Raw genomic sequence first — 17,079 nt, forward strand, 5'->3', positions numbered from 1 at the left:
TAGATTCCACATATAAGCGACCTCATATGTCTGTATTTTTCTTTTTTTGTGATATTTTTGTCTGGTTTTCGTATCAGGGTAGTGGTGGTCTCATAGAATAAGTTCGGGAGTGTTCCTTCCTCTGCAATCTTTTGGAATAGTTTCAGAAGGATAGGTGTTAACTCTTCTCTAAATGTTTGGTAGAATTCACCTGTGAAGCCATCTGGTCCTGGACTTTTGCTTGTTGTGAGTTTTTTAGTTACTGATTTGATTTCAGTACTAGTAATTGGTCTATTCATATTGTCTATTTCTTCCTGGTTCCATTTTGGCAAATTGTGCCTTTCTAAGAAGTTGTCCATTTCTTCTAGGTTGTCCTTTTTGTTGGCATATAGTTGCTCATAGTAGCGTCTTATGATCCCTTGTATTTCTGTGGTGTCGATTGTTACTTCTCCTTTTTCATTTCTGATTTTATTAATTTAGACCCTCTCCCTTTTTTTCTTGATGAGTTATGCTAAAGGTTTATCAATTTTGTTTATCTTTTCAAAGAACCAGCTTTCAGTTTCATTGATCTTTTCTATTGTTTTTAAAGTCTCTAATCTAATCTTTGTGATTTCTTTTCTTCTACTATTCTGGGTTTTGTTTGTTCTTCTTTCTCTAATTGCTTTAGGTGTGAGGTTAGGTTGTTATTTGAGATTTTTCTTGTTTCCTGAGGTAAGCTTCTATCACTCTAAATGTCCCTCTTAGCGCTGCTTTTGTTGTGTCCCAGAGGTTTTAGATTGTTCTGTTTTTGTTCTCATTTGTCTTTAGGTACCCTCCACTCAATTTTGCTGTGAACTTGAAAAATAAAGTCTATTAAAAATATTCAGAAAATATTTTCTTCAAGCAGTATACAAAACTGACAGTGCTGAGAAATTAGTGTTCCTGAATTATAATGTCAAAATTTTAAATGTGAAAATGTCATTTTTAAACAAAGATGTTTAATAATTTTTCAGTAAAGTTTTGTACTTACTCTTATATTCCAGAAGTTTTTTCTGTGATACAGTTCTTTAGTTTTGGCCTTAGCTCCAGAGAAATATTGATTTTAACATGTGGCCATTTTGCATTTTGTTTAAGTATATATTCAGTGCACCTCTAATCACCAAGTAAATAAGAACATCAGAATCACGAGGAGTATTTCACTTAACCTGCTGTACATTTTCTGATTGATCCGATGGGCATGTGTTCCAGCTCCTCCTCAGTGTTGGTGTGCCTGCATAACTTAATATCCCTTTGAAATAAGTAGATGCCTTACCCTTTCCCATATGCAGAGGTTTTATTGTCACAAACTAGGAGTGGTAATAAGAGGGGCTTCAAACCAGCCCTTAGAAAATCAAAATCACCATTCTGGGTAGACATTCTCCAACATTTATCAAGTTCAGCACTAACAATCTTATTCAATAAAGTCACTTCGTTCAGTTCCCTAGGCATACCTTTTACAACTGGTCTCTCTTTGGTGGCTGGCTCATCAGGACGTTACATTGTTCAAAGCTAAATCTTTCCTGATGTTCTTTTTCATGACTGAGATTTGGTTACTGCTTTAAATTTTTTTTCAGTCTAGAATTACTATAGTGTTGCTCTCTAGTATAGAATTTTGGGTTCTGATTCATCTATGTGCTAAAGCAAATCCCAGCCTACTTCTTGAGAGTTATATTGCCCTGACAGTAAACATTCCCTCGGCCTGCCTTCACACTGAAGGGCAGTGACTTTCTACTCCAGAATGGGTTCTTTTTGGCTCATCTTTCACTTAGGTTGACTTTTAAAACACATGGTTCTGTACCTTGACAAACACAGAAGAGTTGTGCTTTAAGGGCTTGTAAGACAGCACACCCTCAAACCCACAGTTGCTCAACTTATTGAAAGCTCAGCTGAAAGAAATCAAATTTTAGGGAGGATTGCCTGAAGGCTATGAAGTCCATCCATTTCTCTAGTCTAAATTTTATCCCTGGATAGAAGTATATCCCTGAGTACAAGCTGTAACCCTGGACTGAATTACTTTGGCCCCCACTTTTTAAAAATTGAGATATAATCCACATACCATAAAATTTGCCTATTTAAAATGTGTAATTCAGTGTTTTCTAGTATATTCACAGAGTTGTGTAACCGTCACCACAGTTATTCTTTGGAACATTTTCATCACCCCCTCAAAAAAAATTCCATACCCATTAGCTGTCACACCCCCTTTCCCCTCACCACCACTGTCATCCACTGCAAACCACTAATCTCTTTTCTCTTATAGATTTGCATTTTCTAAACAGTTCATGAATGGAATCATCCAATATGTGGTCTTCTGTGACTAGAGTCTTTTCACTAAGCATAATATTTTCAAGACTCATCCATGTTACAGCATGTATCATTACTTCATTCATTTTTTATGGATGAGTAATACTCCATTTGGGGATATACCATATTTTATTCATTCATTCATTCATTCATTCATTCATTCATCAGTTGATGGACGTTTGCATTGTTTCCACTTTTTGGCTATTGTGAATAATGCTGCTGTGGAACTACTCTTAGTGAATTGCACTTTGGCATTATACTAAAAGCTTACACCAAGGAATATCATAAGAAATATACTAGAAATGTGAGATTTTACTTATTGTCAGTAAGTAAAATTCATTGCTCAGAATCCCATTTATAAGAATTCATAAGAGTTAGACTTTATCTGAAAAACTGGTTTTGTTTTAGATGCTTTGGGACACTGTGAATCCTGTAACTAACCATTTTTTCACTCTTGGTGTTCACTTTTAGAAAGGTCAGAAACAAATTTATGGCTCACTTCTAGTAGGCATATAGGACCTTGATTTTTACTTTTAATTACCTTTTGTCCTGATTAATTGCTTATTTTTATATTGTTGTTTTATTCTTTTTTGAACAACGTATGTTTAAACATTAGTGGCCATTTAGCCCACTCTACAAGTCATGGCTGAACAGAAACAGGGCTTTGAATATTGAGAGAAAGCAAACTAGAAGTCAGTTGGGCAAGAGGACCATGCACATATCCTCTTAAATTTCAATAACTGCCTTCAAGGCAGAGGTATAAAACTGTAAGTTACCAAGACACAAATAAAAGAATCATTCTACCTTTATCCACATTTTATAAAATGGGATCTAGAAATTTTAGAGGCTCTTCAGGTAAATATTTTCTACCAAACAATAGAGATTTAAACTACCTATGAAACTCATTTGTTATTTTTATCCATTTTGCATGTAGGGGTTCTGTGTACAATTTCATTTTACAAGATAGTTCTGCTAAAATATTTGAAAATCCCTGGAGTGAGGAAAACAAGAGACAGGTAGTTGGAAAACTTGAGTTTGCCTTTAACCTGCTTTATTATTCCCTGGGCATGCTTTCTTCTGTGTAGAAGATGAGCTGGATTAGAAATTTCTGAGGTTCCTTCTAGCTCTACTACTCTATGATAAATCACAAAAATTAAATAACTTTCTGAATGCAGCCACACTACCAGTTGTTTAACAAGGCAAAATCTTACATTTAAACAGATTGCATTGATACAAGTTTGAGTTCTTCCATAGGGGAAGTGAATAAGCCATCAGTGGTGTTCTTGTTGCTTTTATTGGTTAACTTTTTGGTTTTTGTTTTGTTCTGTGTTTTTGTCAGATGGGTTATTCACCAGTGTCATAACAAGATTTGAGGGAGGCACATGTCACATAACAAGTGAACACCCAATCATCACACTCATGAAAAGGATCCAGTTAAGCTCTTTAATTAAAACTGTACATATTTTTTAAAACAATGGTAAATTAAATGGTCCTCCAAAACCGTATACTGTCTGTGTATGATCAGGTAACTACCTAGTCTCTTAATTTGGTTCTAGGAACAGATTGTTAGCCTTCCTTGTTTCCAGAGACCACATAGTCCTAGCTTAAAACTCAAGATAAATGATTCTTTCTCCCCTCTCCCCCACCTCCCCCCTCTTTTCCTCATTCCTTCCTTTTCAACATTTTGCTATGGAGATTCTCAAGCACAGAAGTTGAAAGATTTCTACAGTGAACACTCATATACCCACCACCTGGAGTCTACAAGTAACATTTTAACTACACATATCTATCCATCTCATCCATGAATTAATCTTATTTTTGATGCATTTTGAAAGAAGTTAAAGACAGCAGTTCTTTTCACATTTAAACACTTAGGTATAATATTAACTAGAGTTAAATGTTTATTTATGGGTTTTGTTACTAGGTAAAATATAAATAACATGAAATGTACAAATATTAAGTCTAAGGGTTTGAGTTACACAGGACAAAGCTTATCCATCGCCACAGTTGGCTTGTATTACTTTCTAGTCAGTCCTGGCCTCTACACACCAGAGACAACCACTGTTATGATTTTTTCCACCACTCCTTTTTGTTGCTGAGTCATATTTCATTGGATAAATATACTTCAGTTTACTTATCCATTTTCCTGCTGATGGAACTTGGGCTATTTCCAGTTTGGGGCTATTGTAACTAAAGCTGTTATGAACATGCTTCTACAAGTCTTTTTATAGACATATGCCTTCACTTCTCTTGGATGAACACCTAAGAGTAGAATTGCTGGATCACAGAATATGTATGTGTATGTTTAGTTTCCTAAGAAACTGCCAGACCTTTTTCCAAAACAAAATAGCTGAGTTTCACTTTCTCAACACCCTTGCCCGTATTTTATGTCATCAGTCTTTTTGATTTTCATCATTCTGATGGGTGTGGAGTAGTATCTCATTGTTATTCTAATTTGCATTTCCTTCATGACTAATATGATAGAACATGTTTTGCGTGGCTTTGTTTCCCATTCATCGATCTTTCATTGTGAAGTGCGAAGTGTGTGTGTAATTTTTGTGTGTTCAAATTTCTGCCCATTTTGATTGGGTATTTCATTGGGTTGTCAGGAGTTTTTTTTTAAATATATCCTGGATACCAGTCCTTTTTCAGATATATGTTTTGTATTTTCTCCCACTCTGTGGTTTGCCTATGTATTTTCTTAATAGTGTCATTTCATTATCACAGGTTTACATTTTGATGAGGTCTATTTTATCAATTTTTTTCTTTGATAGATATTGTTATCTGTGTCCTAAGAAACCTTTACCTACCATCAAATAACAAAGATGTTCCCCTCTGGTTTTTTAGAAGCTTTAGATCTATAATCCATCTCAGATTGATTTTGTGCATAGTGTGAGATAAGGGTTGAGATTAATTTTTTTTTCATATAGTTAACCAGTTGTTCCAACACCATTTTATCCAGTAAGATAGCAGACCATAAAATTAAGATGCAGAAATCAATAGCCTTTATATACACAAGCAATAATCAGAGAAGATAATAGTAGAGAAAAATCCCACTCACATTATAACAATGAAGATATTTAAAATACTTAGAAATAAAATTAGTAAGAAATGTGCAAAACCTATGTGAGGAAAGCTTTAAAACACTCCTGAAAGACGCAAAGTAGACTTGAAGAAATGGAAAGATACCCCCTGTTCCTGGATAGAACAACTAAGCATCATAAAGATATCAGTTCTCCTCAACTTAATTTTTAAATTTAACACAATCTCAATAAAATACTAAAAAGTTTTTCTTTATGGAGCTAGACAAGTCTATATGGAAAAATGGAAAACTGTCTATATGGAAAAATAAACATTAATGAAGAGCTAGAAAACCACTGAAAGAGAAATTACATATGGAATGTTAAAGCATAATATAAAGCCTTTATAAACAAAACAGTGTGGTACTGCTCACCTGAATGGAAGTAGACCAGTGAGACAGAATAAAAGTCCAGAAATATAAACCAACTACATAGAGAATTTAGTATATGATAAAGATGACATCAGAAATCACTGGAACAAAAATGAACTTTGAATAAACAATGCAGGATAGCTATTTGGAAAAAGATAAAATTAGATTCATACCTCACACCACATGCAAAAATAAATTTCACATGGATCAGAGATCTGAATAAATACATGAAACCCCATATGTCCTAGAAGAACATTTTGGTGAATTCCTATATGTCCTGGGTGTACGGAAAAGTTTTCTAACCATGACTCCAAATCCAGATGCGATAAAAGATTGACACATTTGACCACATAAAAGTTTTTAAAACCTTTGCATGATGATATATATATATTTTTTTTTAATTTAGCACAAGCAAAGTCAAAGACAAATGACAAACTGGCAGAAAGTATTTGCAACATACATCACAGATAGAGGGCAAATATCACTACTATCTAAAGAACTCTTTTAAATTGAGGGGAAAATACCAAAAACTTTAAAAATAAGCAGAAGACAGACAATTCTCTCTCTCTCTCTCTCACACACACACACACACACACACACACGACATAAAAATGGCCCTTAAACAATACAATGTTCAACCTCACTTAAATAGTAGAAATGCAAATTGAAACTACACTGAGATACCATTTCTTAGCTATCAGATTGGCAGACATTAAAAAGTAAGACAACACAGTCGGTTGGTGAGGCTTTGGAGAAATAGGCATTCACACACATTTAGTACCATATGCTGGTGGGAATGAAAATTGGTACAACCCTTATGGAGAGGGCTTTGGCAATATTTAACAAAAATACACAGACATTTGTCATTTGAACCAGCATTTCCAATCCTAGGAATTTACTCTGAAGATACACCTTCAACAATACAAAAATATATATACATACAGTTACTCATTGCAGCATTTTTTGTGAATGCAAACCAATGAAAACAACCTGAACACCCATACATAGGAGAGTAGTTAAACTATAGTATACCCACACAATGAAGTATTATGTTTCCGCAAAAAAAGAATGAGAAAGACTCCGTAAATGATATGGAGTGACTTCTAGGAAGTACTAAGTTAAAAAAAAAAAAAAAAAGACTGCAAAAAAGTAAGAAAGAAGGGAAAATAAGAAAATTTCCATACATCTGCTTCTTTTGCAAAAGGAACTACAGGAAATATAAACCAGAAACTTAAAAGACTGGTTATCTACAGCGGGTAAGTGGAAACAGGATGGAAAGAAATGGTGGATGCAAAAAGGATAGAAGGAATCAAGGGTGGGAGTGAGATTCTGAGTATATATTTCCATGTGGTTTTGGCTTTTGGAGTCAAGTTAATAATGTTTCACATGTTCAAAAATAAATAAATAAGGATTGCAGATGCCCCCAAAATGTAATATAAGAAGAAGTGAATGAATGCAACTGTATGTCAAATTAGTGACATTACCGCATTATGGTGGCAGTGGCAGGGGAGGAATGTACATACAGATATAGAAGCATGCATATGCATGCATATACCTACATATATTTCCCAGCCCTGTTCTCTAAGAAGGCCTCTAGAAGCAATCACACCCCAGTGCCAGTGACATGTGTAGATCCCATATCCTGGTTTCTAAATACCATTCTTCAATAAAAGGAACTGGGGCTTCTTAGAGAAATGGCTAATTTCAATGCTGGGCAGGTAAAGTACAAAATGAGCCTGGAATATCTTGTGGTACCAAAAAGTAATGAAATGATCAAAGAATGAGGGGAACATGCCAAAAACCACAGGAGCCAGCTTAAAAGGACTGTCACTGGACAAACTGTGAGAATTTGATCAACAAGATAAATAATGATATTATTGAATTATAGCCACAGATTAAAACAAATATTCATGCATCCATACTGATATAATAAATAGTAATAATTGATTCAGGCAAGAAAAGTTGAGTTAGAGGATATTTACATAAACTCAAAATATCTCCCCAGAAAATACTAATTGCAAAGCAAAAATAGTAGCTTCACAGTGGGTCTCCAGCATCACTCCAACCAAGTAATCAAAGTTAAAATCACCAATAGTGGGACAGATCACCATCATGTGCTTCCTGATTTGATGCACTGAGGACAGACACATTACTTCTGTAGTACTCCTGCCCAAAGTGCATAGCCTGAATCTGTCTAATCATGAGGAAATATTAGGCAAGCCCAAACTGAGGGACATTTCACAGAATGACTGGCCTATACTCTTCAAAAATATCCATGTCATAAAACACAAAGACTAGGGATGTTTCTGGATTAAAAGAGACTAGACATGACAATTAAATGTCATCATGAATTAGTTCTTGGACCAGATATTTTTATTTTCTTAATATAATGAACACCATTTGGACAGTAAGAAAAATCTGATTAAGGTCTGTAGATCAAATAATAGCGTTATGTTAGCCTCCTGATTTTTAATTGTACCATGCTTATGCAAATGAATATCCTTGTATTTTAGGAAAAACACATTACTAAGGACTAAAGGGGCATCATGCAACATACTTAAACTTCAGGAAAAAAACATGTACACATTGATGGAGAATGATAAATACAGTAAAACTTAAGGAATAATCTGGCTAAAGGGTATACAGGACTTTGTACTGATTTATGCAACATTTCTGTAAGTCTGACATTATTTCAAAATCAATATGTAAAATTTATACCAAAAGAAAAAAGCTGTAAATGGTGAACTCTACTAAATGATATATGCCTGCTGAAAAAAAATCTTAAAAAATGATGGAACTTCCCTCTGTCAACGAGGATAACCACATAGAAGGGAGTAACATCCTCACCCAGAACAGCTACCCTGCACGATATAAGAGCAGGGAAAAAACTCTCTCTTATGTAAGCCACTGTATGTAAGGCATTATTGGATCTTTTAACAGCGGTGTATCCTATACCAATTAATACAGATCAGGTACCTTAAAGTGGGATGCTACCAAACAAAATAAACTGTTTGGCATTGCCCAGTTCAGAGGTGGCCATGGAGGATAAAGGACAAGGAAAAACTTCCAGGAGGAGGAGAAGGAAGACAAAGGATAAGGAAATCCCATCCAGAGAGCAAAACCGGAATCTGACCAGAGGACTTCCTCCACTGCCAGGGCAGCAGGTCTTCATAATTTCTGTCTAGCAGGTTTCCTATGGACCAGTGACTGCTGCATTTCCCAACCTTCCCTTTTCTGGATGTGAGTTATTGTGGTTGTTATGTCCATGCTGCACCATTCTATACTGGGTGTTAGAGGATATCCATCCATGTCTGGACTTGATGGAGAAGGCTGAGCATAACGCAGAGAAATTAAATGTAGTAACTGGATAGGACTTTGGATTGTTTGCCTTGGGGATGGGGTTAGCATGTCCTAAGAATGGCAAGACGGACGTACATGGATGGCCAGAGGAGAAAGACTGAGGCAGAGACTGCCAGTGGTCTGCCAAAATCCATTCTTCCCTTTTTTCTGGGCACATTGCTAGGCTACATTTCCCAGCCCCCTTGCAAGTTGGGTGTGGCCATATAATTCTCTCCAGTGAAAGGTGAACAGAAGCAGTGGGTGCAGTTTTCAGGTGTGGCCCATGAAAACCCCCCACGTGATTCCTCCATGACCTTTCTCATCGCCTGTGGGCTAGAATGGCAATGACCAAACAACCTTGGAAGTCATGTGTTAAAGATGGCAGAGTTGCCTTCCATTAGCCTGTGTCTTTCCATAACCATATAGAGAAAAGGCACCTGCCAATTTGGAAGAGTTGTCCTGAGTTGCTACCAGCAGGAGAAAGCTTATGTAATAAGTCACCGAATTGCTATTCAGTCTCTTCTTACAACAGCTCAGCCTTCTGAAGTTAATACAGAAGCCATTGGGGCTCTCAGAGCAGACAATTCTTAAGAAAGGGCTTTTGAAGGTGCTAAAATCTGAAGAAATGCCAGATAAACTTTTAAATGCTATGGAAGGACCAGTTAAATGTGTCTACACTTATACTGAGACTTGGTACAGAGGACAGTGGTCCCAAGAGGATTAGAATCAGAAAATAAATCTGACCCAAACAGGTTTTGGCAGGCATGAAATTGAGTGCCATGCTCTGCTCCAAGCTTAATCTTATCATCCTATCCAGCTTCTCTCAACTCACTACCAAAGCCATTTTCAAAGGAGGAGATGATAAAATTGGTTGCTTCACTAACAAGGAAAGCCAGGAAATCCAAGGGAAGTTTCCATGTGGCATAAGCCAGGCCCTAACAGCTATGGAGTTTGGGGACTTCACGTAACAGTTACAAGTTCAATTACTGTTCCACAGGCTTTGGAAAAGCCACGTGGGAACACTCGTCTGTTAGTTTCCTGAGAGGTAGCCGCCAAAGAAAGTTATCCCCAGAACTCCACCAAAAGGGCATGATTCTCAACCTGCCATTGGCAGGTTAGCTTGGGGCACAGAGGGAGAGACTGTAACTTGAGGAAACTAGGAGAAGGAGGAAGAGGAAACTAGGAAAAAGGAGGAACTAGGAAGAAGGAGGAAACTAGGCTCTGTAGATAGATTACATAGAATGTTAGAGGAGGGAGGGTATGGCTCAAGTGAAGAGTACATGCTTGTCATGCACAAGGTTCTGGGTTCAATCTCCAGTACCTCCTCTAAAAATAGATAAACCTAATTACCTCCTCCCCTCAAAATACCCACAAAGAATAAAACAAAACACAAAGAATATTGGTAAGGAAATTTGGCAAAATAAAGGTCATGTGGGATGTAGAAGAGTTTCAGTGGAGTGGTAGAAATGAAAGCCTGATTGGAGAGCTTTCAAGAGAGAATGGGAGAAGAGGAAGTCCAGACAGCAAAAGGAGAGAAATGGGGCAGTGGCTAAAGAGAGATGTTTAATGAAGGTAATGTTTTTCCTCTAGTTTTGAAGATGGGAGATGTCTGCATGTTGTTAGGAATGATCCAGTTGAGGGGAAAACTAGTAATAATGCAGGAGGGAAGAAAGGGGAATCCAGTGTCTTAGATACAGGGGCAGTTTATCCAGTGCAACAAAGGAAATGCAGTGTATACAAATACAGAGGCAAGTGGGTGGGTGTATTTGGTAGCACAAAGATGAAGAGAGATGGTTAAGAGCATGCACTGTGGAGTCAGATGATCTGGGTTCAAATCTGGATTCCATCACCTGAGGCAAGTTGATATATATAACCTGTGCATCAAGTTTCGATACTTATCTGTAAAATGTGGATAATATCAACTAGATTTGCTGCAAGAATTAACTACTAGTGAAGTGCTTTGAATAATGTTTGGCAAACAGTAAACACTCAACAAATATTAGCTGTTACTGCTTCAAAATTAGTTATAGTTTTGCTAGAAGTACTGTAAAATTATTTAAAATCTAACTTGCCAAAGATTCACTAAACTCCTCCCGCCTCTACTGAACTTAAGATGGAAGAGGGAAAAGGGAAAATAAAAAACAAGTAAATTTACTGTAGCTGAACTTTCATTTGAAGTTTGCACTGTCAGCCCCCAACTGACTTCAATTGAGGAACCTACATCTCAGTAATTTAATACAACTACACGACTGATAAACTGTAGGAAAAGTATTATTGTTCTCAATAGTAGAACAAGGCCAATATCTGTATTATTACACAAATCAATTTATCACAACTCATTTAAAGGCACCCTACTACTACCACCTTGGATATTTGCCAGTTCCGAGAACACTGCATTTAACACTGGTGACCAAAGGTACAGTTGTGAATGCCCTTTTTCTTTTTTAAAGCGGGTGAGAGGCAGTGGGTAGCCAATTGTCTTACAGCTTTGCCCCACCCATGCCTAATTGGTTACTAAACAGTTCTTATATCCATGATAGTCATTTATACTGTCCTCTTTGCCTGGAATTCTTGACCATGGTCACCCCGCCTCCAATTCACTTAGCCCACTTCTTTGATTTTAAAGTTCAACTGAAGGGCAGCTTTATTCGTAACAGCCAAAAAGTGGAAATAACCCAGACGACCATCAACTACCGAATGAATAAATTGTTGATACACACAATATGGCTAAATCTGAAAAGCATGCTGAGTGAAACCTTGCACATTCGTATCCATTCCATTCGAATCTAGTTCTACAACAGCCAAATTTTACCTATGGTGGAAAGAAACAATTGTTGCCTCTACAGAGAAGGGATGGAAGCAGAGATTGATTGGTAAGGAGTATAACGGAACTTTCTGAATTGATGGTAATGTTTAGTATCTTCAATAAGGGTTTGGGTTAAACAGCTGCAAACACGTTAAAATTCAGCAAATATATACTTACAGTTTGTGTATTTCATCATATATGAATTTTAACACCAAAAGGAAAAAATTATATGCAACTTCTTAGTGATAGGCATGATGAAATATTTAGGGGGTAGTATACCCATGTTTGCAGTTTACTTTTAAATACATAAAAAAGAGACATATTGATAGATGGATAAAGTATGTAAAATGTGTTCACTGTACAATTCTATCAGCGTTGCTGCGTGAAATTTTTCATAGTAAGACGCTGAGGAAAAAAACCCCTCAAATGTCAGCCTTATAGGAAGCCTCCCTGAGCACACCCACCGTTAGTGCCTCTCCTCTGGGATCTCGTAACACCCAATAAAAGCATTGAAGTTACTCCATTTTATTAGTTCCATATCTGCATCCCAATCCCCAGCAGAACTGTAAGCAACAGAATCTGTCTTATTAGCCTCAGCAGCTAGCACAAGGCTAGGTACACAGTAGACAGTTAAGATTTGAAGTGATACTTAGTGAACTTCATCACCTAGTTTCCTTATAACCAAAGACCTTGTGCCTCACTGGCTCATTTTCTTTTGCTGAATCATTACAGCTACCAGAATAATCTATCTGACCTGGAATTCATCCACGTGAATCCTTACAAGTTCCCCTTTTGACAAGATATTGAAAACATCCCTTCTGGTTAACCTTACTCCTCTTCCTCAGTCTCTTAACTTTAAAAACTATTAACTAGTAGCTATTGATGGGCTCAGGGCTCAGATTTAATTTACATTCTCTTTATAGACGTCAGCTGGGTAGCATGTTCTATAGCCAGCTAGACTCCTTATAGATGCTCCATCTCCTCAGCATGGCACAATGAATAATGTGCTACTTTACCTTTATGGAATTATGTTATCCTTATGTATGTGTCAAATAGTTTCAATGCTGTTGGGACTAAATGCAGCCAGACTGCCTGGGCTTGAATGCCAACTTCATCACTTACTGGCCATGTAACCTTGCCCATAGTGTTTTAGCTTTTTTGTGCATTTTCCTCACTACCTCTTGATTGAAAGTAAAAAATGGCGGTGGGTATGGTGGGTAGTGGACAGGGAATGGAGGATAACACGCTTCACCTGTTGTGGTGAGCCCTTTGTAAGCTACTGCATGTAAACTACTTCCAACAGTGCCCATCTATTAGCTATTAATTATGTTCAGTTCCACACCACCAGTGACAGAAGACTGGGCTTCTAATATCTACAAATTAGCCTAAATGACCAATGTGCTATTGTTACACCGATGTGAATCACTTTAATTTGTACAGTGCAAATCTTAACATGTTGAAGAGTTTTCAGTAAGAATTCAATAGTAAATTCTTTTTCAAATGTTGGCTTTCACTCCCCTGCAAGCATGAGCCGCTTATCTAAGGGTGGTTTTACACACTCTCTCTAGCTCAGCACACCCTATTAGGTTTCCTTCCTAGCACTTCTTACTACAAGTTTAACTATTTTGATTCTTTCCTTGTTTTCCCCCACTAGATCTATGAGGGAGGGGCCCTATCTTGTTTGTAGATCTCAAAGAACATACCTAACACATAGTGGGCATGCAAATATATCCTGGATGAAGAATGCAGATATTTTAGAGAGCGTTTAACTCATACCAGATAAAAATTAAAGTAATAATGGTCACAGGTTTCTATTTTGAAGTAATAACCCAATTAGGGATTTAGTCTCATTTAAAACTATACATGGATTTATTAAAAATATAAAATGGCAAATTTTCTATAAATTAGTCCCACCCAAAAAGATGTAATAATAGGTATACTTTCTAAAGCATTTGTAACCACCCTCCTCCTTCAATTACAAAAAATAAAACATACAACATACTGTAGGTTTATTTTTATTCAAAAAGTTACTGTCTCAAGACATAAATACAAATCAGAAAACAGTACAATTAGGACAATAGAATGTGGAGGACAACAGGTTAGAGTAATATATAAAACATTTTTAGCTGGTTGAAAACAAAGCTGTAAGAACTGCTTTCACAAAGAAGTACTCCTTTCAAGAGTGAGAACAAAAAAATCAACTTAGGTTTAAAATCATATATACAGTCCTCTCAGCAGTTCTAGTAAATGCAGTGGTGTGAAAAACAACATAGGCAATACTTTTGCACATAACAGTTTTTGTTGATGGAATATCTTTTAGACAAGTCTGATTCCATTTGTTATTAACCATGATTTAATAAAATAATTGTATTTTTTCATGATCTTTTAGCTAACCTATGGTTTTTGGCTACCACAGCCCAATGCTTGATTTCTGACTTTAAGAACTGGAAGCCTTTTGGTATTCACCCATCTGAAGATATTCTTGTATTGCAAGCATATTAAGGCATGGAATGATTAAAATAATATACCTCAAGAACTGAGAGACGACTGACAAAAGATAGATACACATGTAATATAAGTTAATATTTTGTTTTAAACGATGTCTAGCTGCCTAAGCTTCGCAAAATGAGTTGATGTCAAAATGGCAAGTAGCCACTTTCTGTTTTAAACTAATTTATTTGTGAAAGGACATAAAATGAAGTTTAAAGCTTAGCTTTCAAAGAATATTATGGGTTATGAATTCTATTATCCCATCTAATTTACATACAGAGGAAATGTACTGTAACCTGTTAGAAGTATCTTTTAACCTGAAGACTGCTTGCAAAGACAGATAGATAAAACAATATAAAATACAAATTTAAAAATCATTTTAAAGCATGAACACTCATGCTTTTCTATTTTTAAACATTGTTAAACTTTCAATATATTTCTGAAACCTCATAATTTTAAGTTGGAATTTAAAAGTAAGAAAAAACTAAACAAACTGCGCAATTATAAAATCAGCACCAATTTATATATATATATAATTTTATTTAAAATTTAGATCCCTATTCCCACACTCTAATAAGCTGTATAATTTTTGTTTAGAATTTTTCTGCAAACATACTACAATAAGCTTCTTTTATTTGGAGACAAAATACAGTGGCACTACTGGAAGGAATATCACAACATTACATTTTTATCTTAAAGGACAAGCAAACTTTCAGGGTTGATAACGGGATAAGCATGTTTGAGACTGGTTACCTTCTGGCAGTTCACTGCATCTGCGTATTTCTGAAAAGTATAGAGAAGCTCTTGGATTTTAAAAATATCTTAAAATACATTTTAGATGAAAAAATTGTAAAAGTTCTGCTTATAAGTTTACTTTTCTCCACAATTACAATATTTAAAAGAAAGCTTTTGTTGATTGATGTTTTAAGCATTTAAATTTAGAATGCTAAAAACAATTCTATGATTTCAGGGTAGGGGAATAAATTCATCCTTAACTTTGTTTCTTGGATGTAAACAGAAATCCAGCAGAGGTCATCATTACTTAGTACACCCAGTAAATAAATGTGAGAGGATTCATGTCTGTACCAAATGCCTCTTCAGATTGTTATATTTTCTTTAAAAAAAGCATGAAATAATTGATTCAAAAGCCAACTAACAGCGCATAAATAAAATATTTACTTTCTAAGAAAAACTGTAGCTTATCATCAAATTGTTTACTTGTCCTTTACTTTTTTCAGGCAAACAAAACTGCCCCTCAATGCACTTGATCTTGGTAAGCATAAGCAAGTCATATTCTCCTTAGAGAAAAATCTGTACAGAATTTCACTGTTTCTACCACACTTTATTTTAAAATTTCCTCTTCCACTTAGAAAATGACTTCACCACAGATTTAATCGTGTACTGGTATTAAAACATTGACACCCCAAGAACCTAATGAGAGAGAGGGAAAAAAATCTCGTTAAAATGGTCATTCACTTCTTTGTAAAATATATTACACAACACTTGGTAAGTTTAATAACATGCTAAAAACCACTTTAAAAAATTCCCCTCTTCAGATACATAATTCTAAAATTATAATGACAATTAACATATAATGAAATAACATCAGGCCTAATCACAATGTGCTACTTACCTCACAAATACAACTAAAAGCAGAGACCATGTCTCATTTATGTTTTATACACACCCGTAGTACCTAACTAGTGCCCTGAACATAGGCATGCAACATTTGTTGAATGAACAAATGAATGTGGTTCTTGACATATACTTCTGGCACAGATTTGTTAAGAATGTCTGGCAAACTTGGTCATTTGCACTGTGAAGTGGGTATAGTTTTTAAAAAGGTATTTGAATATGCAGACCAAAAACATCCAAGAATAAGTTTGTAGAAAATAAAAAATCTGGCATGGAGTGAATGAAAAGAAGTACAAATTTTAAGAAATTTAATAATTAAGGTAAAATTTGAGCACACAAACTTGTATTGATGTTTTTCATTACATTCCATTTGGGGAAAGAATGTTAGGTAAAATCTAGTAATTATTTGTCACTAACTTATAAAAGCAAAAGCAGGTAGTGAATGGAGCAACGCCCTCTTGTTCATTAAACAGAGATAAGATATAACTTTTAGTTGTATATACTAAAAGATAGGCTCTTCAATTCAAATTCCAACACTTACTATGACAATTACATATACATTATATATAATGAGCTAATTAAAAAAAAGTGGTATTAAAGCCAGAGGTACTGAACTAAGACTGAGGTTACAAAGGGCTCTTACTTATAAATTAAATCTCACTTTAACAAAAGTCATGGAATTCACAGATTATTTTGATCTGAAGGAACTGTGTATTTTTGGACCAGGAAACAAATATCTACCTGATTGCAGCCTTCTTGTAATTATTAAGAAAAGTGGAATCCCCAGTAATGAGGACTATAGAGAATTAATGTACCCCATTTCTTACCTGTCATCCACCAAAACCACCATCACTACTCACCCCCTGCCCCCTCTCTACCCCTCCAATAAGGTTCAGGGTTCTTTTTTTGTTAAGAGTCAAGAGTTTGGGAGGTTAGAATGTTTCCACCAAAGAGGCCTGAGTGATAAGTGATATTTAAAGATCCGTTCTAACCATAACACTCTGTGACTCTGGGTAAAGGAAAATTTAATGATGAATGAAAGGATAAAATCTTAGTTAGT

The 17,079-nt window shown here is 35.7% G+C and overlaps 1 protein-coding gene and 1 non-coding gene across 5 annotated transcripts in view; both read right to left on the reverse strand.

Moving 5' to 3' along the window:
- Positions 1-3,631: 3,631 nt before the first annotated feature.
- Positions 3,632-3,728, reverse strand: LOC116662318. Its single transcript, XR_004318356.1, has one exon. It is a non-coding gene; the product is annotated as a small nucleolar RNA U13 (small nucleolar RNA).
- Positions 3,729-13,893: 10,165 nt separating this feature from the next.
- Positions 13,894-17,079, reverse strand: part of STAG2 (stromal antigen 2) — a 107,496-nt gene continuing 104,310 nt past the window's right edge. For 2 of the 4 annotated variants that reach the window (XM_032475716.1, XM_032475718.1), the window contains one exon: positions 13,894-15,815. In XM_032475716.1, coding sequence (XP_032331607.1) covers positions 15,792-15,815 — 24 coding nt within the window. In that variant the 3' untranslated portion in view covers positions 13,894-15,791. The remainder of the gene's footprint in view (positions 15,816-17,079) is intronic. The other 2 variants (XM_032475717.1, XM_014566979.2) reach the window with 1 other exon arrangement.

Source organism: Camelus ferus, chromosome X (genome assembly GCF_009834535.1).
Source record: "Camelus ferus isolate YT-003-E chromosome X, BCGSAC_Cfer_1.0, whole genome shotgun sequence".
NCBI classification, from domain to species: Eukaryota; Metazoa; Chordata; class Mammalia; order Artiodactyla; family Camelidae; genus Camelus; species Camelus ferus.